The 26428-nt window shown below is 43.5% G+C and overlaps 1 protein-coding gene across 10 annotated transcripts in view; it reads right to left on the reverse strand.

Moving 5' to 3' along the window:
* Positions 1-26428, reverse strand: part of ANKS1A (ankyrin repeat and sterile alpha motif domain containing 1A) — a 114825-nt gene that overhangs the window by 70924 nt on the left and 17473 nt on the right. For 8 of the 10 annotated variants that reach the window (XM_068918318.1, XM_068918316.1, XM_068918315.1 and 5 more), the window contains exons 2-9: positions 13631-13711; positions 12675-12831; positions 10608-10670; positions 4346-4642; positions 3664-3739; positions 3247-3348; positions 1821-1916; positions 1514-1710 (exon numbers count right to left, since the gene is read on the reverse strand). In XM_068918318.1, coding sequence (XP_068774419.1) covers positions 1514-1710; positions 1821-1916; positions 3247-3348; positions 3664-3739; positions 4346-4642; positions 10608-10670; positions 12675-12831; positions 13631-13711 — 1069 coding nt within the window. The remainder of the gene's footprint in view (positions 1-1513; positions 1711-1820; positions 1917-3246; positions 3349-3663; positions 3740-4345; positions 4643-10607; positions 10671-12674; positions 12832-13630; positions 13712-26428) is intronic. The other 2 variants (XM_068918319.1, XM_068918317.1) reach the window with 1 other exon arrangement.

Raw genomic sequence — 26428 nt, forward strand, 5'->3', positions numbered from 1 at the left:
TAAATTTTCAGAAGAATAAAACCGCTCAGGTAGAAGGTGCCATTTATATAGCTTTATTGCCTTGTTACTTAAGCTGGTTCATTCAGACCTAGACTTACAATCTCTATGGCACAGTATTACACAGTGACAAACTCATGCAAATGGGCAGAAAGGGACTACTCATTGCTCACGTCTTAATGAAATGGAAAGAGGAATAAGTAATTCTAGATGCACATTTTATAGTGAAAAATGCTAGGGAGATCGAGAAAGTGGTGCACTTTGCATTCCTCAAATATCCCAAGCCTGCTCATGGGCAGTTAGGGCGGTACAATCTTGCCCTGATGCAGAGCTAAACACGTCTCTAAGCGATCTCTCACCCTACAATAGCTCCATCTAACGGCAAACGGAGAGACAGCTCAGATGAACTGCTCCTTCCAAACAGCTCAACCAAATTTTGGGAGAAATTCCAGCAAGCTCCTGGAGCAGCTCCCTCTTTTTTCCTCCCTTTTCACTGCAGCTCACTCTCTCATCTTTTGTTGCATGCTGTAGGGCTCAGCTTATTGCATGTCAGACACTATCAACACAGGACAGTGCATGAATGGATTTAAGTCACCACGATTTAGGTAATGCCAGGATATTGCATCTTGTACTGCATTCCCAGAAGAGAGACTTGGCTGAAATGCCTGTGTTCTAAAGCTTTTGTGTCTCATTTCTGTTATATTTGCCGATGTAGTACAGGAAAAAAGATGCACCTCATTACAGAACCAGAGGAAGTAGGGTTACAGCATCACCAGCAGTTTAATTGTTCATTGCTGCTTTGCTTTTTGTCCACTCAAAAACATATCAGTAGAAAAGGCTTTATAAAAACGACCCGAAAACAAGCCCCGAAGCTGACACAGCATGCTGCAGGGCCAGCATCCCATCTGCCCCATAGCAGTGTTGCCACCAATTGCTAAGGAGGCGGCAGATGCAATTAACAGAAGGTGAGGAAGACTTTGGAGACAGTTCCAGTAGCTACATATTGCCTTGTAAAGCCTTGAGTACCCTCTACAGACCTCTGCAAGTAACACACAAAAAGGGTTTCAGCTGCCACCTGGTTTACCACAGGACATTCTTAAAGATAACTTCTTTAGAGCCTTCTCTTGGGCAAAGCAGAGGGCATGAGATGAGGAAAACACTATACACAAAAGTTTCCAAAGCTTTCTCCTAGACAAGCAGTTAACTCTTCAGCTACATGTAACAGCGTGACAAACCAAAATCCATAGGCAGCAGTATTCCCAGGCATCAGACCACATAAGGATGCAACACTGGATGAAACTCAGGCATGTACAAGTGCCTACTCACGGGCAATGCTACAGAGGGAATGTGAACAGGCCAGTACAAAAAGAAGAGGTTCCTGCCTGCTCCAATCAGTGTCAGCGATGCATTGAAAGATTTCTTCAAGCTGGGCAACTGGCAGCCTGCTGCAAAACCATGGAAATGGAGTTATCTGTCTTCATAAAGCATACAGAGAAAAGCACACACAGCTACATACAGGCCTGACTCCTGCTGCTTTGACACCACTTGTTTCCGCTTCCTTATTCACAGACTCTCGGTCTGAAGATCTCCCACTGGCAAGACTGTCCAGAGAGTGGCAGGACGTTGCATTGTATAAAGCTTCATACGGGCTCTCCTCTTCTGGGTTCACATCGAAATCTATGATCAGTTCTGTCACTGCTTTCTCCACATCACCTGTGAGGAAAGGAGACAGAAACCTGCATCACTCAGGGCTTCTACCCTCTGAAGCTCAGCACTTGCAGGAAGAGGAGTGCTAGTGATTGCTGTGTTGTGTGGACGCTTACCCTGAGATATCCGGCACACAGGATCAGTGGCTGCAACAAGCGGTGCTTGGATAATCTTCTCTGCAGCTTTGGCACTTTTCTTCCCAATCGTGTAATCTGCAACGAAGTGGGGTGACACACACAGTTTTTGTCAATCTAGTTTTATGTCCACTTACGTTTATAGTGTTTCCTCCCTTCCTCAATGGAAGATCAAACTGTCAGCTCATTAAGTCTCCAAAAAATAACCAAAGTATACTATTAAATCTTGCAGCTCAGTTCCCAAAATAGAAGCTAGCAGCCTTTTTAATCACATGCACAAGGTCAAGAACGGTTTCTGAACTTTTACAGAGCCTCTAATAAGAAAGCTGCAGAGTTCTCGGATGGATGTAACGTCAGGGAACAGATTACTTCATATGTCATAGATACAAGCTACATTGCTAAATAGAGACGCAGTCTGGTCTTCTGGATTCATGAGAGAACAAAGACACTAATTCTAATTACGGTCACCTAACCACAGAAAAAGCCAGAAACATTAAGCTTAAGTGAATGAAAGCAGACATCAACAAACATCTCGCACAGCTAACCTACAGGAGCAAACTATCAGCATTCACCTGCAAGAACCTTAGTTTTCAAGCCAGTCTTTGCCTTCAATCTCAGAATTGAGATAATGCCTACTGGCCTCACAGGCAAAGCTTAATTAAAAGTCTACAAAGTGCTTTGAACTTGTGAAGCTCTCAAATGCTCGGCATGAATAATACACACCAGTTGCATATGCTTCTGATCTTTCTCCCCGCAGCTGAGGAAACTGAGACAGCATAATTACAAGGTATGAATTCAGCTAAGATGCAACTTTTCATTCCCTAACTTGGGCAGAAACAAAGGCCCAAGCTCCTTTATAAGTCAGAAGGAAAAAAAAAAAAAAAAAATCAAAGCCTTTTCTGTAAATCTCATCTGCAAAATCTATGCCCAAGCTTCACAATGAAGTGATAAATAGGACTTAGGCAGATAGTCATCCACTGATCCTACACAGACATATAAAGTAAGAGTTAATCCAAAACCATTTCTAAAGCCATTACTGTGCATTCTACAAACAGATTTTAGACTACCCTTAGTTTTAATTAACTTATAAAGTGAGTTAAGCAAAACTCAATTAAGCCCATTTACATTGTAAAAGTGATGCCACACTCCTTAACTGAGCAAACTGATCCTCCTTAAATCCATCTTGGAAGTCCCCCTGCAAACACATGCTCTGGAGACAGTCCATCACTGAGAATTTAAGCACCGCTTCCTCAAATACCCTCTTAAGATTCTCACCAAGTGACCTGGCGCGAGGCTGCTTTGCTTTCAGCACTTTGCAGGACCAGAGAACAAAATCCTGTACTTGCACTAGCACAATTTGCACCTAAAACCTTTCCCTCCTGCCCACACACAGACCTATACCACTTACCTTCAATGAGAGCTGCTATATGTTGGCTCTTCTGAGAGGGAAGTTCCCTTACAATATCCAGAGCTGTCAGGCCTCTGTTATCCTTTATGTTCACATCAATACCTATAACAATAGGTGTAGAAAAGGCAAAAGCAAGAACATTTTGAAATTATGAGCAAATTCATCTCTTTTTTTTTTATCAAGTCACAGCTAACAACTGTGAACATCACCAGGAGCAAGGAGCTAAAAAATTCAATATAGAAGCAGATATAAACTCAAACACCAAGGAATAACCTCTCCTATGACCCCCTCTGAGGATCAATACTTCAACAGCTGATCAGAGGAAATAAAAAAAAGGTGCCCCCATAAAGGGGCTTCCTCAAGTTCTGCGGGAAGAGATCACTACATGATTGTTTCAGAAGGGGATCATTCTCTCACCTGCAGCCAGCAAGATTTGTACCACATCTGTCTTGCCAAACAAAGCAGCTTCGTGCAAAGCACTGCCTTTTTCAGTCTGCAAATTAAATAGAAAATAGCATGAAGCTAGACAGTGGCAAATGAGGATGGAGGAATGTTTTAGAAGGTTACAGAAACGATAAATACACTGCCCCATATGCAAAACGTGGGCAGCAATACTTAAAACTGCGGTCAAACTATCCACGCTATTACAACAATGAGAGTGTGGAGGGGGAAAGGGGGATTCTTTCTTAGGAGAGAGGTGTGGGCTCAGAGTTAGAAACCAAGAAAGATTTTTCTAAGGAGGAGGTCGCATCCTGACAAGGAAAGAAAAGACTGCCCCATACAAGTTATTGCTGTGAAAGCAGCATAGTAACAAGCAGCTTGATAGGAACAGAAACGGTTTGCCTCCGTCGATCCTGAGAGCTCACAGGCTGAGGGGCAGGATAGCTCAGGTGAAAGGGCCTTTTTCCTCCCTCACTATGTGTCTGGGGCTCTTCCGCCAACTTTGAGCTGCTCCTCAGAGCCCAAAGCTATCACTCATCTTTCAGAAGTGACCCCTCTGAGAGGGCAGTGAGAATGTGGCTTTCCTTGCCACTTCTACATAGGTTCCAGTCTCCCAGCAAACTGATCAACCCTCAACACACGCAGACACGCTACATACCTGATAGTTGCTATCCATGCCAGCATCCAGGAGCACATGGACTACAGCTTTGTGACCATTCCTAGCTGCCAGGTGTAGGGGAGTGTGTTTCTTAGTGTTGCAGCTTAAAAGATTGGGGTGAGCATTCAAGAGCATCTTCACAACTTCCAGTCTCCCATAGAGCGCAGCCAGATCCAGGGGAGTCTCAAATTTGTTATTGCGCATGGTAGGGTCGGTCAGCTCCTCCAGAAGAACCTTCACCACCTCCGTGTGGCCGTACTGGGCAGCGCAGTGCAGTGCCGTCTCGTTGTCGTTGTTCTGGAGGGTCACAAACGCCAGCATGTCAGAACGGGGGAAGAACAGAGCTGCTCCATGCCTCGCTCAAACCATTGAAGTTTAAATGCAAAAACAAGACAAACAAGCAGTCGGGAAGCAGAGAGCCCACTTTTAAACAGAGCCCGGAGCGATGTTCTCATCATGTCATTAGCCATTTACCAGGCACGGATATCCCCTTACGAACTCATCAACCAACCCACTCAGTAAAAGCCTGGAGAAGCTTCAAAAACATTCAGAGCAATAAGCTTTACTTGGATATGGGAAATCTATTCTACGGGAAATAGAAGCTATATATGGGGTAGCTTTCAAAGCATTAAGGTCAGAAGCAAGAGACCATGCTAACATTTAAGGGACTGTCGAGTTGTATCTGGATTCCCATTAATTCTGCTAGCTCTTGGGGAAAGCTGTTTTATCTGCTGGCAGCATCCCGCACTTTGGGATATCACAAAAATACAGGATTGCAGTAGGTAATATGCAAACTGCAGCATGAATTCTGTCTGCTGTAGCTTAAATTGTCATCGTTTCAGATTTAAACTTCAATTGATCAGAATCCTACTTATCCTGATTATAACAGTCATTCCACCTTTGCGATTCTGAAGCTTGCAAGCAGTCAATTTAGAAAGAGGGTACATATACGTTGCATGCAGTTTGTGAATTAAGAAGTTATCAAGCAAGGCGGATAGATCACTCCAATAACAAGCCTTTTGTAGTCAAGGCCTCAGGTCAACTGGCAGGGAAAAACATCCAAGCTGCAAGGGAATGCCTCCACAGTAAAAGTCCGATCCAGTTAATGCATGCAACATCTGTCAGGTTAAAATCAGCAGTGCAAAGTATTTACGGACAAACAGCCTAACACATTTCACTTCCAGGTGCAAAATATGAACATTGCCAGATTCAAAACAGGTTTGTGGGTTTTTCCCCCCCTCTTAAATTAAATCCACCTCAAGTTACTAGTTTTACTACCGTGATCTATACATAGAGGAATTACAGTGTAGAAACTTTGGAAATACTTATCTAGGGATTTAACAGACCCAAAAAACTTCAGTACACACTTTACACTTAAACTTTAGCTGAAAGAATCACAGCAGAGTCTGTCATTTTAAGAATAGTTCCCATTAAAAAAGGGAATATATTTATCTCGACAGAGTTAGAAGTGCTACCCCAGGAACTGAATTTGCCCCTTTTGCTTTGAGAGCGTATATACTTTTTTGGATTCCAGTTTGTAGAAGTTAATATTTTGCACCATTTCACAAACAAGCTGCAGAACTTGCCATGTGCTACAAGTACTTTAATCCTATTACCGTGTTAAGTCATTCTAGGGATTACAAGAGTCAGGCATGCAAACTCCCGTTTGTTTTTATCGGGTATTTGACTGCATTATTTTTCAGCCACATGAAAAGTCAGGGAAGCAGGTAGTTCTGGAGAGACTCTACAGCTGCAACTCGTATAAAAGCAAAAACTCAGGAGGCAGGAAGCAGCATCACCCACATGCAGAAACAAGGGATTCGAGAAGGTAAGGGGAGCACAGCATCACTGTTAGCAGAGAAGTTCCAAGTCAAACAACAGGCTCTATACTTGGAGTGGCAGAGGCAGCCATGGTGAAGGAAGGTACATACAAGCGGACAGAAGTTACTGTAGAATAAAAGTTTGCACATAAAATACACATAGGGAGTGGAAAGGGGGAGAAAATAGAGAACTACAGAGATTACACCTATCTCTCAGCTTAACCTGTCACTCTCGAGGCATTGAAAAGGGCAGTAGGTAGCGTTATTCTTATTTGCCAGGGAAGGGAACCGCCACCGACTGGTGTGATGATCCAGACTGAGCCCTTGAGACCCCAGTGCCCAGTCTCGCGCCTCAGTGGCGCTCAGCGCCCTTCCCACTGCCCCAGCCTGACTTGAGCCAGCTCAGCAACGGCAGCGCAACAGCACCAGCAGCACCTCCTGCAGCGCCAGGGAGTTTGCCACTTCCTGCTGAAAGGGTGGTCGAGCCCAGGCCTTCTGGTGCAACAGGTGCCTGCTGCAAGCGACACGGAGGGGTACGCGTCACTCCTGCTACACCAGCCCCGGCGGTGGGAAAATCTCACCACCAAGCCTGTCCATCTCCCATCTTTCACTGGCCCAGAGTCCATACCCCTTCGAGGGTGCTTTAAAGTCCATAGCGACCCAAAACACCTGCCTGATGGCTCAGAAATGGGAATACAAAATCCTTGAATAACAGAATTCTTGAGGATTTTCCCCCATCTTCGCCTCATTTTAGTCGCATTTTCCTTCAACAGGTCAAGGCTCTGCCACTCGGGATGAAATCCCCAGAGTATTCCTCCTGTAACAGGAGATCACCAGGTGATAGACTACCTTGAATCATTACAGCAAGGTTTTCCCCCATCACTGACCGAGTACTGGAAACTCCTGCTATTGCATAAATCTTTATCATCTCCATTTTGGGAGAGCTTTGAGCAGCCACATATCCTGGAGCTGTTCCAGGCAAGGCACTTTGCCTCCCTTCCCCATATTGCCTCTCCAAGCGCAGACAAGAGGGGAGCCTCAACAATGAGCACAAGAGCTCAAACATTCATCTTTATCAGAGATGGAAAAAGAAAATTCTTTTCCAGCTGCCAGAAGCCATATGGATTCAAATTTCAAAACTTAAGGGGGAAAAAAATTAGAGCTCCAAAGGACCTGGGGGCTGCATTCTTGGAGGAATAGCAGCACCTCCCTAATTCACAGCTGGGAACGAGGAATTGGGCCTCGTGCGATGCCTTCCTCCTGACCACAAAGTACGGAACAGGGACAGTGCAAATGCCTCTGCCTTCACATGGGTCCCATCAAAATTTTCAAGCCCTGGTAACTAGATACCACATACTATTACCCTTAGGCTCCTCATCACACACTAACGGAACATCTACAGCTCATTAAAGCATCTCTGACAGCAGCTGTGCTCCTCTTCCTAACATACAGTAACAGAGCTTCATTCAAAGAAAGGAAGACTTAGTTTAAACAAGTCATCTTCCTAACTGCAAAAATTTGAATGCTTGAATAAACTGCTGAGGGAGATTAAGGAGCTGCCACTCAGAGGTTTTTAAGAACCCGTTGGACAAACACTGGTCAGGAATGGTTTAGGTGGAACTGATTCTGCCTTGGGGCAGGGGAACCAGGTCAGATGGATTCAAGTCCCATCCAACCCTATTTCTGAGATTCCTTTGCAGATTTTTTTCTCATTTTGGACATTTCTAAGATAAGTTCGCCCTTAAAAAAAAACAAACAACTCCTCCCCCCAACAACACAAAACTGCTGTTTGCTGGTCCAATGACACGTCTGATACTGAAGCACAGAACATGGATGTCCCTCTGGCACACACTCTGCAAAGCTGCTGTTTCACAGTTAAAGGCCAAAAGGAAAGAAAAAAACCTGTTAAGCAAAATCCAAACTTCTGCAGAAGGTGACACCCAAGGCATGTCACAACCTTCAGACCCAAAACAGGCCAGAAGAGTGGGCACAAGCAGTCCTATCAGTTACACCATCCCTTCCCTCCCCTTCCTTTTGCAGAACACAGTTTCCAGTAGCGCCTTACATGGCATGGCCATTAGTAAGAATAAGAATAAATAGACTTCCTGCGTTCCTACAGGTGCCCAATGTCAAACACTAATACATTTCAGAAAAATGATCCCCATATGTTCAAAAAGCTTTTGGGAGCTCTGCGGGTGGGTTTGCTGCCCAGTTTCATTTGCAGACTCCAGATGGTAGGCTTCCACTTTCCTCAGAAGCCCATTTAGATTTACAGCACTTTAACCCAAACTGCATTATTCATTTGCTTCCAATTAAAAAAGACAAAGGTAGTTTGTGTAGTGCAGTTTATTTCTCCTTGAGCTACGTGACAGCTTTTTCTGTTTTGCCTTTGCTCAACTGGTCAGCTCCTTCATACAGATTAAATAGCCAAATTCAAGGTAGCAAGACTTAGCGAAACAAAGTTGCTTCTCCATCTCTTTGCTTACACCCTTTGCTTTTCAGAAGCCCTTCAGGCCTGTACCACACATTCGTAGGGACCATCTATTTTACAGAAGGCACTGAAGAAGAAGGGGAACACCAGGAAATTAAGTATTTCTCCAGTTTTTAGGAGGGCAAGAAGCTACTGGCTTCCTTAGCTTTTCCTAAACAGATGCCTGATGACAAGTTGGTATTATGTAAATGCCTTTCCCCTCTTCTAAGTATCTCAAAATGTTCGGAAAGATGGAATAGCTTGCTTTGATCACTTTGAAATGAAATCTCATTCAGCACAGGAGCAGAGAATCTGGAAGCACCAATGAAGCAAGGACCCTCGCACTTTGCACCTGCACTTCTTTTTGTTCTCCCACCTGCAGCCAGGCTACCCAAAAGAAAAAAAACACCATCAAGGTTCGCCTGATAGATATGGTTCCACATGCTCTTCATCAAACCTGGTCGGAAACTGGTAGAAAGCTGGTCAGAACTTCAAGAACCTACCTAATAGTTTGTGTGTAAGCCATGTCTGTCTGTCTCTCCTTAAAATCAAGGCAGAGATTTCAAAAACACTAGTCTTATTCTCAAGAGCCTTCAGAACCCAAGTATTACAGCCAAACCCAAAACTGAATACCTACTAAAGAAAGCCCCTCAAGAAAGCTAGCTCAACTTCATTTTTATATGCCTTCCCCATTCAATATTTTAATACTAGGATGCTATAAGATTTACTCAGTCATCAACAATATTTTAGAAAGCTCCTTTCAGACAGTTGAATTGCTCAGCTATAACATGTTTCCACAGAAGACATTTGTTGCTGTAAAATTCCCAGCTGGATTTTTGTCAAAATCACAGATAAGGATGAGCTTGATGTAAATATATTTATGCTTAGAAATAGGCACTAGAGTATTTCCTGAAATGGAAGTCTGCAAAAACAAACTTAATTCCCAGTGGTTAGTAAGCTCAGGAATTTTGAATGTGTTTTTAAGGTACTGCAGATCAAGCAGAGTGGAAGTTTCAACTAAACTCTCAGAGACAGAAGTCTTGCCATGGGTGGCTGCATCCAGGATAATTGGCTGGAAGCAACCATGGCGTGGTAGCTGAAAGCAGAAGTATTATGCCATCACGTGCCTGCAGCTTCACTATAAGTAAACATGAAAAATGGTGAGTGTCTAAGAAATTCTGTCTACCAGTGCATAGACGGTATTAAGTGACCCTAGGAACTTCCTTTTCTGCTTCCGCAATTGCTCAGCCTCAGTGCATCGTAAGTGCTCATGTCGTGCCTTTCTGTAGATCAAGAACAACTAAAAAGCAGAAAGGAGCAAAACAAGCAAGAAAACAAGAACAGGAGACTAGGGCTGAAGGGTCAGACGACACAACAGACTTAACACCAAAAAGAGAGAGACTGATGCAATAAGCAGGACATGAAGGACTTGGGAAGGGAGGTGTAACCATTACTGCCTTCCCTTCTCCCTGCCACCACCAAAAAGAATTAGCTGTCCATTCAAACAAATACAAGATTATGCATTTTGTAGGAGGAAATGGCATGAAAATTCACTCCAAACAGCCCGCAGAGAAAATGCATCCATGTTTAAGCAGGAAAATAAATTTCCTTCTCTTGGCATTTATCAGCAACATTAGCACATGAAACAATACCTAAAGCATGTTAATTGAAATAACATTACCTTTTGGAAGTCATCCAGCCAAATCAAGCAAACTGACCATCACCGTGAGTCCTACAAGGCTAAGCAATGAAGGAGCCCCCAGGAAAGTAAGGAAAAGCTTCCCTTAAATTATGTTTCTATAACTGCTTTGAAGAAAGAAACCCACAGTAAATAAACGGTTGCAATTTTACTTTTCCCCAAGCAGCTGCGAACTGAACAGGTATTACTGCAATTGGATGACATTGCACCTGGAAGCACGCGAGTGCAGCTTGGAGTAATGATGCAGTGAAATGCTGACAGCAAAGTACACACCTTGGCATTGATATATGGGTCAAAGGGGCCGTACTTTTTGAGTTCTTTGATCTCAAGAGCATTCTACAAAAAGGAAGAGGAGAAAAGAAAAAAAAATGTGATAATGAAATGGGTGAGATATAGCAACAAAGCAATGGGTGACTCCCAAGGGGTGGAAGTGACAGAACACAGCATCTTGTTCCAGTCAAGAGCTATTAACAGCAGAAGCCATTCCAGCTGCTGATTCCTGTAACTTGAACCACTGTGCATTTCATTTACAAGACTCCAAACACAAGCAGCACAGGCTATTCAACTGACTTCTCTCACATAAAAAGGTTTCGACTAAAGAGACATTAATGAAACATTACCTGGAAGGACTACACTAAGCTTTTAATCCTTTGCAAAGGTTTCCCCTCTACCTGCCCTACTCTGACAGTAGGACAGTTTACACTCAAGCCCCTCAGTCAATTCTTATCAGATTGATTGTAAACAGTTTACTACACTTCTTAAATCTGTTTAAACAGACCAAATGCCTGCAGCTGTGCTTGAAGTCATTATTAAGCACAGCCCCAAACTGGAAAGCTATCAACAAAGGCATTAACACACATACTCTTAGTTACTCCTGCTAAATTGAGGGGTGGTAGTGATTAGCACTACCACAGTATTTTTCATTTCATGAGGCTTTAGAAGCAATCATTTAGCCTTAGAACAGCCTTGGGAGGCAAGTTAACTCATTCTACATCAAGGAACAAACAGGCATGGCACTTTGGTCCCCACAAAGCATAGGGAGAAGCAGGATTAACACTCCTAAACTCGACTCCTCTTGGGGGGCTGGCTTCTCAGCTTCTGAGAATGTATACAGAGTAGGTCAAAATTAAACAGCAAGAATTTAGAGCTCCCAGCCATTCATCTTGACCTTTTGACAGATTTTGCTAAGCTTGAGCCAGGAATATCTGGGCTACTTGTGAATTAACTTCTAAACAAATATACACTGTCCGCCTTAATACTATAAGGCTGAAAAACTCATTCTGGTTTACTTCCTTCCACTTGGCTGAAACCCTGAGTGGTTTAGGAGCTGATTCACAGGGACAACAGGTATTCCTGCCTCTGGGACAGGAAAACCAAGGGCTCTAAACATCTGATTTGAATCTGTTACTGCATGTCTGCCCAAGCTCACTCAGTCATAAGTTGCTGCTCCATAAGCTCAGCTGGCCTCACTCAGTAGACCAGTCCCCTTATCCAGTCTCTTAAACTTAAGACATTTCTGTGAGTTCAAGCAATAGCATTTATGCCTGGGAGCCACTGTTGAAGTGGACGGGCATTCATTTCACTGCCCCTCACATGTTTCAGAAGTTCCCTGGAACTGTAGGAAGATATCTGTTGATGTCCCTGGGGAAGTTACACAGGGAGCCAGGCCCTCCACGGTGGGGCACAGTGGCCGCTGTACAGAATAACCATTTCACACAAATCAATCCATCTGCATCCTAGCCCAAAAGCAATCAGACTGACAACAGGAAGGAATCCACAATACTTTTTCCTTGCCTAACTGAGAAAACATCTTATTAAGATTAAGCTAGGGATTTATCTGGGCCCACGTGGAGCTAAAAATTGTCTTACAACTTAAAAATTAGTTAACTGGAGCAAGTGCTAGAGACAAGCCAGGAGAGTAGCTAAGAGAGCGTGGCCAAACAAAGACTAAACAAAGCTGCTTTGATTAGTTCCCCAAAGAAGGGAGCCAATGTATCCTTTGACAGTGCTAGAAATCGTCTCAGTTATTCAGCAACTGAAAGGAAAAACTGTGTGTGTTAGTTTTAGAAGCCCAGTATGAAAGCAGGAGACCACTTCCTAGGTGGTCAGTGGTTCTCATAACATATATCTTTATGTAGATAAACATATGTACCTCACTCATACTCAACCACTAACTCAGAACTGGAGGTATTGCTTTAGACAGTCTCCTCCTCATCCTATTAGCAAGCAGGACTTTATAGCAATTGCTAGTAGTTTGGGCAGGGTCAGGAATCAGCTGAAATGGTCTTTCTACATCCTAGTGAAGTGATTCAATGGGACATTAGAGAAAAACACGCAGACCTGCTCATTCACTTTAGTGTGCGAAGGTCCCTGGTGAATAAGGAGTTTCACTATGTCTGCATCTCCTTTCCACGCTGCCAGGTGAAGAGGGTAACACCCTTTGCAGTCTGCTACATTGGTTAGCGCGTCATTCCTCAGCAGAACTTCCACCACATCCCTGCAAGAGAAGGGAAACTTGAGTCCCTGAGCTATCCCGTCCCTACCCCAAGGCTTACGTTCTGCAATCAGGTAATCACAGGGTATTTTACAGAAAAATTCACCTGAACAGGAATATTTCAGGGATCATCTTGAAATGCAATTTTAACATGTTCCTATTAAATGCTGCCCAAAGAAAAAAGTGAAAGACTGATGATATGAGCTTAGAAACAGTCAATGTTATTTTTGTACTAATGCAGCTGAACGTAGACTGAAGACATCCAAAAGCCACTCTGGTGAAAAGTGAATTGCATCAGCACAGTGAAGATGAAATAAAGATTTTTAACCCCATTCAGTCTCTCAGTAGCTTAGGTAGCAGTGGAAAATGCAAGATCCACCACACTGAAGATCATAGTATTATTTAAAATGTATATAAAAATTTGCTTTTGCACATTGTTAAGTGGTGCATGCACAGCAATGCACTGGAAACCAGACAGACTGCAGAGGACTGTTCCTGGAGAAGCCATCTTTAAGATCTTGTTATATCTTATTCAAATCACTTACAAATAAAAGGGTGACTGAAAGCCTCAATGTTTTACCAAATTAAAAAAAAAGAGTGTATGACTACATTCGACAACTAATGCCGCTGTAGCTTCGCTGCACTGACGTTCACTTCTTGTCCTGAAGATGGCATAGTGTTGCTCTACTGCCACCTTTTACTTCAGTGGAAAACAGCTTTAGACTGGTGAAAAGAAGTCACATAGAAACTCGTTTGTAAAGCACAGTGTATTCTCTAGGATAAAAGGCATAAGACGACTCACTTATGACCGTTTAAAGCAGCATGATGCAGTGGAGTGTATCCCGTACTATCAACGCAGTTCACATTTGGCCCTCTCCAGATGCTGCAAGACAAAAAACATACAGGGAACACTTAGACATACACCAAACAGACAGGCAGCGGGCAGGAAAAGTTTCAACAGAGCTCTTGCACCAAGTTGGTTATCTGGAAGCAAGTCTTTACAGTGGCTGGGCAGCTGTGGGTAAGAGCAGCAATGCAGACAACAGGTTGCACAGTACTGCATTAAGGAGAGAGGTTAGTCTCAAGGCAGAGCCATCAAATGGATTCACTACTTGATGCTTGATCACACCATCCAAGTTCTTACACCAGAGCTTCCACATTCTCCTGCTACTAGGCATCCTTCAACCGTAACATGTGCTTACCAAAAAGCTTCTTCAGACGAACATGCGCCTGTTAACATTAACCACAAAAGCAAGAGCCAGTGAACCATCAACTCACTGCTAATTCACAGCTCTCTGAAGGATTTTGTTAGATCTAGGAAACTCTTTTCCCCCCATGCCAAGAGTCACCAGGGGCGTAAGCAGAAGACTGTGGGATATAGAGCCATATATATAGAGCCATATATAGAGCTCTTGGTCACCAGTGTGAAGCCACACCGACTTTGTATCAGCCAAAAATCATCTCCATCTGACAGTTGTTAGTGGTCTGTATGAAAAAGTAGCGGCCTCTGAGCATTTCTGAGAACAACTGTTAAACTCCCTCCCTTGTTCAAAAGTCTAACACCAAGGATTTAAGCAGGCTGTAGCGGATTAATCTTCTCTCTAACCACTTCAAGGTTTCCCCATTTAAAACAGCAAAGAAACGCATATGTAAGACGCTGGCATTGCTCTCGACTTTGCTGCTAAAGGAATTTGGTTTCTACGGCTGCCAGGTCTGGCACCCCTCACCAGTGCTACCACCATCTTCCAGAAAGGGCACAGGAATTTGAATTAGCATGTTCTTCCAAGGAGAACTGAAGCCTTTCACCTTTCCTGAACACAGCCCTCTATTGCAACCCATCATTCCTTGCACACTGGCCTGTTTTAAACTTGATACTTTCAAAAACTATATCAGATCTGTTATAATCCTAGATAATCGCGCTCCTCCTAACAGACGATGCTTTCCTGCTTTGTTTTGTTTTTAAACTAGGGGTGGAATGTAACAGCCCTCTCTAATCCCCAATTTAATTGGCTTAAAATAAAGTCAACTGTTGCTTTTTATGAAGTAGGCCTTTCCTGATCATTTCATTTCCTCCCCAGCATGTAATCACTACCACTCATTGTATGATACAGAGGCAGCCTGAGCAGTTATTAGGTTTTCTAAAATAACAGTCATTACTAAAGGGCTGCTAGCCAGAAAAACTCTACACTGTAGTGTATAAAAGCAGCAGGAGAGGCACCAAACCAACAGGAATCTTATGCAGACCAAGCGCAAACTCAGAAGTAAACTAAGCAACGCACTTTACTCTCAAGCACGTTTCAGGTGGAGTCCAGGAGCACCCACTGAAGTGGGTAGGAAAGTTTCTTTCCTCCGAGAAACTCCTGATCCAGCAAACCTTTATAAAAGGCTTTGGAGTCCAAAGACAGATGCAAACTCCACAACAGGAGACAGAGCTAAGGAATTAGCCAGGACAAGGAAGAGAGCCACAAAAACCAATTTGCAAAGGATCAGAAGGCTTAACCAGAGACACTCCTGCACTTCCACCATACCACATACTATCCAAAACAACGGTCAATCCATGTATGCAAGCAATGCATTTCAAGTGCCACTAGCATCATTTGCAAGATGATGGCCTAAGCCATGCCCTGAAGATATGCAAGACACACAAACACCATCAGCTGCAACAGGCCTCAAGTACGGAGGAGACCTGAGCAATTCTCAGACTCCGGTTTATTTTTGGCAGTGGGCTCATCCAGTGTGGCTGCCCAAACAATTTATTGCTGGATTTAATGTGGCAGTTAATGGTTAAAAGTAGTGCCAGGAAGACCTGTCTGTAGTCTTGGTCAGTTATAATATTGCATCTGCACCTCCCCTTGCACAGGCTGCTAGCCCAACCAACCAGAGTCTGACTGCTTTACATACCAAACAGAGCTATACTTTGCTGCTGAGCTCAAAAAATTACAGGGTGCACATATGAAAGACAGCACCATTTAGTATAATTTCAGCTAAAAGATATATTTATGAAATAAGTAAGGAAAACTGAGATTAACAGTATAACAGGCATAAACCAAGTCACTTGCTCAAAGTGATCCAACTAGTTGGCAGCAAAAACGGGGACTGTAGCACAAGATTTCCGTTTCCCACCAGAGCAGTCTCTCTGTGAGAGAACACACTTGCATAACCTTCCTTGGGACTCCTCTGGTTAATGCTTAGAGTAAAATACAGTGCTCACTCCATAGGGCTCAGGGGAGGAGAAAAGTTGGAGTCTAAGAGGAAGCTTTGGCTACTGCAGAAATTTACTGTAACAGCCAGGGTTTTAAAGCATTAAAAAACCAAAAACAACAACAAAAAAATCACACCTGTTGTGTCCCTGCCACCCCCTTTTCTTCTTGAAAATAGAGAAAGCTTTTATCAAAGAAAGCTCATATCACCCAGAAGTTCAGACTGAAGGAATCCCAAGGGATCCAAGAATCTATTTCTATTTAGATGTCAGGATTGCAGTGGAAGTACCATCAATCTCTTCACTCCTCTTCCTCTCCAGTCCTAACAGTTAGGAAGGCCATAAAGTTCTTTGGATTTAACAGAAAACAAATCTTTCATCCCACTTCTATTTATGCAGTGCATAGCATTGAAGTGACAGACTACGATAAGGTCCCGAGCTTCTCATTTTAGATCTAAACACAGGAAAATAGCTCTACCATAGTTTGCAAAAACTAGGAGTTGGAAAAACACAAGCATGGGAATGTTACTTTTGAAAGACACCACAATTCCTCTAGAGAACTATTTGCAGTGCCTGGCGCATCCACAAGAGAATAATTTGAGTAATATCTCAGGCCTTATCTGTAGAAACAGTGGCAGAACTATTGCAAGCAAAGCCCAAGCTCTGCTCGAAAATATTAGGAAAGCCCCACAGACCATTTTTGGAGAAGAGCTGGACAATCTGGGATTAAAATTAGATCCTCTGAAGTGAAGAGTGTGTCAGGTCTTTTGGGGCCAGAAAGGGAAATTTAGAGGTTTAAGTCAAGGGGAACTTAGGCATGAAACCTGCTCTAGTGAGAAGGCTCCACTAGTGTCAGGAGCTCATCACATCTCTAACATGGAGCCATTCCCCAGCACGGGGTAAGCTCGTAGATATGTAGAAAACACATCTCCACTCCCTGCGACAGCTCTCAGCTAGGACCCAACTGTCTAGAAAAATTCATCGAGAGCCTCCGAGGCTCAAAAAAAGGCAGAGATAGCCACTTACTATCCTCCTCACCAGCTTTTATTCTTGAATCAGTCCCCAGCACCTTCAAACTGTATGGATCTCCAAAATGCTACCTCAAAGAATATGTTTAAGTATGTAGAGGAAGACACCCTGAACTCGATAGAGAAAACATCTTGAGAACCGATAGTGACAAAACCAACTGGAAACTGAGCAACAACTCCAAGATCCCCTGCATGAAGCAGGACAGATTTGCTCTTCTTATAGCCAAAATGCCTCCAGTCTTCTTGCAAGAAGACACTTTAGTCCCACAGGTGTTTGAAATTTTTGAGTTGTCAGGCTCACAAACACCTGGGTGAGATGTCTGTGGAACCCTGTTCAACCAGCCCCATTCTGGGAACTTTTATTGGGACAAATAAATGAGGAACAGTGCCTAACTCCTCTTGGATCCAGCCCCAGCCAGCACATTTTACAACACTGAGAACCATAAAAACTATACGTTAAGATTAAAATAAGTTGGTTCTATGGAGACCCAAAAATTACTGTAGGGAAATCAGCAGTACACAGCAGCTCAACAGCCTCAAATCCTTTCGGAGGCATTTCCCCTTCAAGCCCCTATGCTCCCACAGTGCTAAGGCACAGACACGGGCATCGCGGCACAAGGCATACTCTGCATGGCGGTGCACATCACCTCTAAAGGCTTGCAGATGAGAAGCGAACCGAGAAGAACAGATGAGCTCTCATTTCTGGAGCTGCGAGATCATGGGGTGGCGAAGCCGGAACCATTTCATCTTAACAACACCTACTAACAGGTCTGTTGCCCTGATTTTACACGGCAGAGAGGAAGCAATTCAGAACAGAGCAGTATAAATGAACCGTCTTCGGCAACGATAGACAACACAGAACAAAATGCAGGAAATCCTAACGCCAAGCCGCTGCAATACTCTGAGCCCTGCAAGCCAGCAGGTAGAGGATGACTCTTGAGAGCCACAAGGGCTTTGCTCCCTGCTGCTTCCCTGCCTCACGGAAGTCTACTTCCAGACCTCAGTTTTCTTATCTGTAAAATGGAAATGCGGTACTGAGAGAAGCAGAGTATAAACCAAGTACTATCTATGCATGTGATTTTGGGCTGTTTCTGATTAAACAGAAGAACAGATCTCTGGAAGGGAAGGAGAATGCTGTAAAGAGAAGTTTACAGTGAAGTTCAAAAAAGGTCTGGAGACAATCTGACTACCACTGCTGGTCGCTTTCTTTTCTCCCCCATAACCAACCCCCAAACCCTATACAAAGGCTTTTTTTTTTTTTTTTTTTTTAAACTTTCATATTATCAGCCTTCCTTATGAAAGCAAATTTCTCAAATGATTATCTCGATTTCACCTCCCTTTTATTTACAGCTTAGTATTTTAACAAAGTTTTTGATATATCTAAGGCATAATGGATATAAGAAAAGCCCTGAAAATTGCAAAATCTTCTCTGTTCAAACTAATTTTTCTGCTCAGTTTCCCTTGCGCCATGATTCAGCAAGTGCTATAGACTTAAAGCTTCCTATTTGTAAAAACTGCTGAACAAAGCACGTTGCTTTAGGTCATAATAAAGCTCAACAGTTTCTTTAAACGAGACCACGTAGCCCCCTTGCTTTTCCATTTATTTCTTCCAAACCGTGGTAACTTTAATCACAAAATCATTCAAGGCGCTGGGCTAGAGTAAAGGCCAAGTCACCTAGAGAAGAACTTGATTTTTCAAGAAAGTCAAATGATGAGTCTTCAACAGCTACTCTACAGTCCCATTTATCTGGATTACAGAAGCATCTGGAGACTTTAAAGACTGGCACACTTAGGTTGGCAGAGCAGATGGCACAAGGCCATTCCTACCCTAACGTATTTATGGACTCCACATTCAAGACAAAAGGTGCAAGTACTATGTATTATTGCTACTTTAGATACAAGAAGCCAGTGCACGAGTGACTTGGCTCAAGGTCGCAAAGGAAACTTAACGAAGCTGAGAACCGATCCCAGATGTTCAGAGTCTTAGTTCAATGCCTTGGAGAGAAATTGTCATAAGACTGTTAAGGCCGGAGGCCTGTTAACACCGAGTCCATTGCCCTGAGAATCCAAAGCAAGTCAATATGCACATCTCTGCTGTTAATAGGCTTACTTCTGCCAGATTCTCCCAACACTAACATTACCCTCTTTTGGCATTTCCTGCTTATAGGATGGGAAATAAAAACATCCTGAACGCTTGGTGTAAGACTTCAGGTTTTTGAAGCATGTTCAAAAGGTTTCTGAGGACTGAGAAAGGCAGCGCTGCGCCCATTTCACGGACAGGAACAGGCACAGCGTGGCAGGACCAGAACAGAGCTAAGACTCCTTTCTTGCATGCCTTAACCACTAGATAATACAATAGCCTTTCCAAAAATAAACTGCTGATGCAATACTGAAGATTAAAGCAGAGCATTCCTGGGGCAGGGGGAGAATGTGGCTAGGTCCCAAGCAATCCTTTCTCAGCCCTCTTGGCTAGCTTCAGGAAAGAGAGGAACCCAGTTAGATTCTAGCTGTTGCAGAAGCTGCAGAGGAAGCCAGCAGTGATCTTTGGCTTTTAGAGGACTTAAGACTCCTCTGTCTGGATTTTCTTTGCTACAGAGAAAGCAGCCAGCTGGAAAGATTGCTCCCCACCTAAAACTTTGGCTGCCCTCTTCCTCTATTCTTCTCCACACTGTCACCCTCTTGCTCCTTTCACGGCCCCCTTTTTCCTTCTGTTCGGCAGATTCCTTCCTACCTCAATCCTTCCCCACCCAATGAACTGAGGAACACGAAATTTGTACACAACCTGTGCATATGCCTTGTCTGTGCTGCCCAGGTCTAAAACATTTGTGGAGCACGTAACTCAATGGGAGCCTAATTCTGACTGCCACTTTTGGCCTATTGTAAAACACTTGACAGAGTGTGCTTTTTGCCTTCGTTAATATTTTCCATTAACTGCAGCAGAGGTAGCACTAAAAGCACAATATTTAAGAGCCTGGCATTGTCATTTTACAGCTGCAGTGTCTTATCAATTACAAAAACAATTCAGACACTATAGAAAATGTGGGTGGCCATTTAATACACAGCATAATTATATAATGCATTGCAGAGAATCCCAACATCTTAAATGCATGCAGAAGTCTCACTTAACATTCCAGTCCTGCACAGGAAGCATTTGGTATACATAATACTCTCCCACTAAAATTACTGCCTCCATTTTTCTATCAGAAAAGAAACATGCAGTAACTCACATTATTTAGGGCTTCAAACATGATGATGTCGCCAAGCTCTTTGCAACAAAGTACAGTAATTACCTGCTGACCTTCCCAAAGTGAAAGAGCTCTGTTAAAGGAGGAGGGATTGGAGGGGAGAGGTAAGGATTGTTTCATTTTGGTTTTTTTGCAACAATTCCCAACTAAATTCTTCTCCTCAACTGAAAGACAAGGCTAAAATGCAACTTCATACACTTAAGTGAAAGATGAGTAAAAGAGATGAGTAGAAGGATTGAACAGGCAGTGGGAAAGGGAGAAAGCATGACCTGAACTAATACCATGCATGCTTCTCTCAAGCGCCTTTGGATTTGGGGAAAACATCTGCAAGAAGAACCAGCAGCAAGGATGCAATCCCCAGATCACCCAGCCTGCAGGACCACAGGAGAGCTAAGGGCCAAAAGCTGTTCAGACGGAAGGAAACAGGGAAGCTAAGCAGAGCACGTCTCCAAAGCCACTGGAAACACTGGGGAGAAACGGCACCCAGACTCCACCTAGGATATGTGAAAATCACTACTGAAACGCAGTTAGTTCAAGGCTGCAAAGCAGAAGTCTGCTCAACATTTAATAAACAGGAGTGGGAGAGCAACACCTATTCGGAAAGAACACTGACCATAAACATCTGTGTAAAGCATCCAGTTTTCATACACTAAAAGAATAAGACTACCAGAGCAGACAAATTCATCCTACTGGGATTTGAACACACTCTTCCAGGAAACCTGGATACTTGAGAACGGAGCATAGGTTAAGGACAAAGTTAAGGGGAACATGCATTAAGCGTGCAATTGCTCAGAGACAGCTGGACCTAGACGCAAAAGGCTGGTAAGCATCGTTCCTCAAGCAGCAAAAAAAGCATGTTAATTCCAGACTCCTTCCAAGGCAGGAAGATGATGCCAACTGCTCTGTAGAAACCTACTGCTGATGTGGGGATGACTCATTTCTTGTGATCAGCAGAAATCTCCATCTTGCAGCTATGGGATTAATGTTGTGTCAGCCCATGCAAAGCAGGACTCAAGTGCAGCGGTAACAGAACTATTTTCAGAGATTTACAAGGCAGCAATAAGACACCTTACTGCTCTATTTTTTCCACGTTGTCAGAACATACCTTCTTCCCTTACAGAAACGGATGCTTACACCAGACCTGAGTCAGGCAGTCAGTCTATCAAGGAATGACAATTGTGTTTCCAATTAGAGAGAGCAGGAAGACATGCAGTATACATTGCAAAAAAGAAATCGGTGACTGCTGGAGGTGCTTTTCCCCTCTTTAATTGCAGGCAGCTATTTCCAGAAAATTCCTTTCAAGGGCACGAGAAGGAACACAATTTACTAGTTCATGCATTTCTTCGCAAGAACACCTAATGAGTCTTGAAAACTAGACTCAGCGGAAGTATTACCTTGAAACATAAAAAGATCTCCTCGAACAGGTAATACTCTTACCTAAAAGCAACTTCCCGATTTATGGGTTTATGCTTAGGGAGAATTTGTTTATTTTGCAGCTGCATTTGTGTAACAAGCAAGTTCTCTGGAAGCTAGGAAATGTGGTTTCAACAGCTGCATCTGCAAAACTCCCTTTAGCTTCCAGATAGGTCTGCTTATTGCGATGAACAGTTCCAGGTGGCGAAGCACAGTTCCATCTAACCTAGTACTTGCAGTACCAACTCATTTTCTCCTTCAACAGTTTTCAGATTAAGTTTAGATCAGGATCTTAATGAAGATGCGCTCGACACCATTAGCAATTCTTAACTTCACATCAATTAGCAGCTTTTAATGTAAATAATCACCCAAGCTTTCCCAGCACTCAAATTTGGAAGAGGGACAGTTAAGTGAAAGTATGAGACTCAAATTCCATCATCACATTCAACAGGAAAACCCATGGATATTTAAATAAAGCCACGAGAGCATTAGACCAAGCCTCCTATCTCAACTAGTTGTCAGGTAGGAAAGGGAAAGCGGTTAGAGGCAGAAACCTTAGCGCAGGCCCATGCTGCTGCCATAACCAAGAAAACTTAGGGGTGAGTTCTTATGAGAGTTGAGGAATGAATTTTTCATCTCCTACACGCATCTGAACTTCTTTCCTTTCAAAAGTTTGGCCAAAAGAAGTAGGTTTGGCACATAAAAAAACAACTTCCTTTCAAGCGAAGTTGTCACACCGCCCAGTTTCCACCAGCAGGATGTAAAGCTGAAGCTTCCCAAGAGAGGCGGATCTGTGCATTCAGAAGAGGTTGTGGGGGGAATATGTGCTTTGACAAACAAAGCCAAGGAAACAAAACTCCAAGAACACGCATCAAGAACGAAGGCGTGATCACTGGTCAAATCCTCAAGGAAGCAGCGCTACCATTCACCTCTGAACACTGATGGCTGCATCCATTTTCACCAGGACCCCTACGGGATTCTGGCTACTTGCTCACTTGGTTCCTTTCCCATCGCTCTCCAGGGACTGCTTTAGTCGTAGCGCAAGCAAGAAAGTGGTTCTGCTGCTGTTTAATTGGTATTTGCACCTCCCCCAAAGCACTACACGCATCCTACACATCAACATTCAAGCATTTGGAGGACGGGCTTAAAAGCATTTATTTCTGAAATGCTCCTTCTCTGCCTTTCTCACTCAAAGTCAATAAATGAGCGACTCCTCACCGCCTCCCTTCACTGAAATCCAGCATATTTCCAGCCCTGGAACACATCTAACCCACTGAAAGAAATCCATCGAAAGACGTTCTTTTCAATGCACCAGGAGGAGGAAGATGCATTTGACTCGTAGGAATTACATGACTTCCAATTTACCTTCTATCAATTTAACAAAGACACGGAAATGACGCAGTGAACCATTCAAAAGGTGAAGGAATAGCTTACTGTTAACAGCTACCACCTCATTTAAGGCTCATGCTTATCCCAACCCTTCCCTCTACCAGAGTACTTTGCGTATTAAGAGTGGTACCACTCTTGATACCAAATACACAAGAGAAAGAAATTAAGAGACTTAATCCTACTGCACTTTAAATGAAGTGGGCATGGAAGGGATGTGTTAATACCTGTAAGCAAAAACAGAGCTGGGGGGGTCACTGCTGCCATGCAAAGTCTGAGCAGCAGGACAAGCCATTTTCCCCTCCCCATACACCTTCCCTTCCCTCTCCAGCATCAGGACCAGAACAGAAAGCTTCCAGCTGTTCTGCCGTGAAAGCCTCAGGGTTTATTCAGCACTTGCCCATTACCTGGCAATATCAACTTCACACGTGCGACACAAACGTTACAATGCTAACTGCTAAGGGAAGAAATCCCACTCTCTCCCCTGTATCTTATCAGGTGAAGTAGAGCCAAAGAGAGTTCAACAAGGTAAATTTTCCCTCAAGTCAGAGGGCCATGAACTTGACTACATGATGGCATAGTGGATGGGGAAAAGCAGGGACCTGGAGAAGACAGAGGGGCAGGATACATGCAAATGACCCAGCTAACAGCCTCGCAAGGCACCACAGCCTAGACAGAGGAGCCCCAGGCTCCGTAATTAGACCCTTGCTCTGAAGCAATAGTTTATTTTTAACTAAGTTTAAGTTTATTCTAACTAAGCCTGCTAACAGTATCTGTTAGCCTGCGACTACTTGATTACCCAGTACCAGACAACTCCGACACCTAGTGTAAGGTGAACAGCACGCTGCGAAAAAGCCAGCATTTCAACCAGCGCAGCAAAACCATGCAACCGATGCTCTACTAGCCAAACTCTCTCTTCTTTATAAATACAGCAGAATCACTACCAAAAGACAGCAACTGCTTGAACGGACAACAGTGAATCTGCACAACTTCCCAAAGTATCTGCAACCTCCTGAAGGATCAGGTCAGGAACTGTATAGAAGGTAATCTGACATATTTCTCCCAAAACCCGTCTGCCTATGCCCACTCCTCACTTCCAGAAGGAGGTTGTTTCAGGTTGCAAAACCTGGCTCAATGGCATGAGACCTGCAACAACCACACATTTAACCTCTGGGATTGCAGACTCATGCCATAGCTGAGCAAACTAGGGTTGGCATCACAAAGAAAAAAAAAAAACCCATCCAAGCTAAAACTCCCCACTAGGAAGAGGACAGCTCTACCCTTACAGATGGCGCCTGGCAACACAAATACACTTCTTCAAACTTAATGCATGGTGGGGGGTGACAACAGGCTCTGTCACCTGGAGCGTTATGTAATGGATGACACAGGAGAGGATGGGTCACTTGTGCATGTTACATTACATCAAAGAATGGCTCTGAGCAGGAGGCAAAATAAAGAGCTGCAGGGGGGTGGAAATCAGGTCTGGTTTGAATGCATACGCTGCCCTTTATTCTTAAAGCCATTACAGGCACTCACTCTGCAATCTGCTCCCATTACTGGAGCATTTCCAGCTGATTACATGCAATGGAGCAGAGTTCACGTAAAACATGGGCTCTACATGCTGGCACTGACTGCAGGCAACAGAGGGCCAGATCTGAACAAAGCTTTTCTGAAAGAAGCGCAAAAAATTAAACCATGAAGACAGGGAAAAGCTGTCAGCGTCTCTGGAGTGAACTAGGAGCTTTCTGCAGTCTACAGTCTGGGTACCATCTCCCTCCCTGTGCACTGTCCAAGGGCAACACGTTGGCAGGGAAGGGAAAAGAAGAAGGGAAATTAACAGTAAAATGGCATCACTTACAGGTCCTTGGAGCCTTCTCACCTCCAGCTCACCAACAGCACCATGCCTGGAGACTTCAGCACTTAAACCGACTGAAGATAAAGAACTTAGAAAAGATGGGGGCAAGGATGATTGAGGAGATTCCAGAAGGAAAGAGAAGGAAAAACACTCACTGGAGCAATTTGAGGGCTGGGATGCAGTCTCATGGCTTAACAGCATTTCCAAACTGGCATTCCTAGGTTTTTCAGGAATCAAACCCTCGCTAACCCAGCACTCACCGCTGTTGGAATTTAACCTGAAGCAGTACAGTTGAAGAAGCTGCCTTTCTTTTTCTAGACAGGGAAACTGATCCCTACAAGAAAGTGAAAATTTGACAACATTTGCAAAATGATTACAAAGCTTTTAATGAGATTTACTAAATATCACTTTTGCAATGAATCCTCCCCTGTTGAATCTGACTAGATGAATTTGAGGAGCACGAACAAAAGGAAGCAAAGCATTCCTGCAGAAATTCAATAAACTGAGCTGCATTATGGAAGTCATATAAAATAGCCTGGAGCTGATAATATCATAAAATTGCAAACTGGAACTAGCAGCACTGCTAAAGTAAGCATTCCTTGCTCTTCATTTGAAACTAAGCTTCACTGTTTCCACAATGCTGGAGAAGTTGCATCTAAGAAGAAGAAAATGCAGCATTTAAAAAAACCAAAACAACAACAAAAACCACAGAACTTGTCCAAACATCCCAGTAGCCAAGCAAAGTAGCAGAGTTTTACAGCAAGTAAACTGAAATTTGAGTATCAGATGCAGAAAGAATTAGCAGGACACATCGAGATGGTGCAGGCTCCCAGGCTCTGCTGAAGCACAATTCCTCAGAAAGGTGCTATACACTTTACCTTCCTCCTGACTCCATCCAGCACTTCCAAAGAAATGGGAGCAAGCTGCTTAGACAATCACAAATTCCTAGTCAAAAGTTATTGAGCAGCTAATGCTGTAATGCTGAGCTAGCTGCAGCTAGCAAACATGCATTACGTTTTCCCTCCCCCTTTTTGCGAGCGATGATTTACCAAGCTACAGAATCCCAAGAGACATGACAATCAAACCACAGAAATAGAGCATCATGTCTTGAACCATACATGTCCATTTGTACTGTTCCCCCTTTGACAGGGAGACACACAAAAAAGACCTAAGTTCGGAGTAAAAACACTGCCAAAAGGAAGTTGCGCAAAAAATGCTAGCAGAGAGCATTTCGTTCCCACTGCCTATCGCTCTGCTCATAGAGGGGGAATTGATGCACCAATTAAGTGTTTGGGAATGGCAGAAAACACGTCGCCCTCTGCAAGCTGTCTGGTCTGCAGAATGCCACACAATCATTGCTAGATGAAATCAACAGGACTAGAACAAATCAAAGTTACTATTTTTATCAGCACCCACCATGATCTGATCTAATATGCTTCTCAGGAGGAGATTTCTAGTATCTAGGAGCATACTG

This window comes from Struthio camelus, chromosome 24 (assembly GCF_040807025.1).
Source record: "Struthio camelus isolate bStrCam1 chromosome 24, bStrCam1.hap1, whole genome shotgun sequence".
Classification (NCBI taxonomy): Eukaryota; Metazoa; Chordata; class Aves; order Struthioniformes; family Struthionidae; genus Struthio; species Struthio camelus.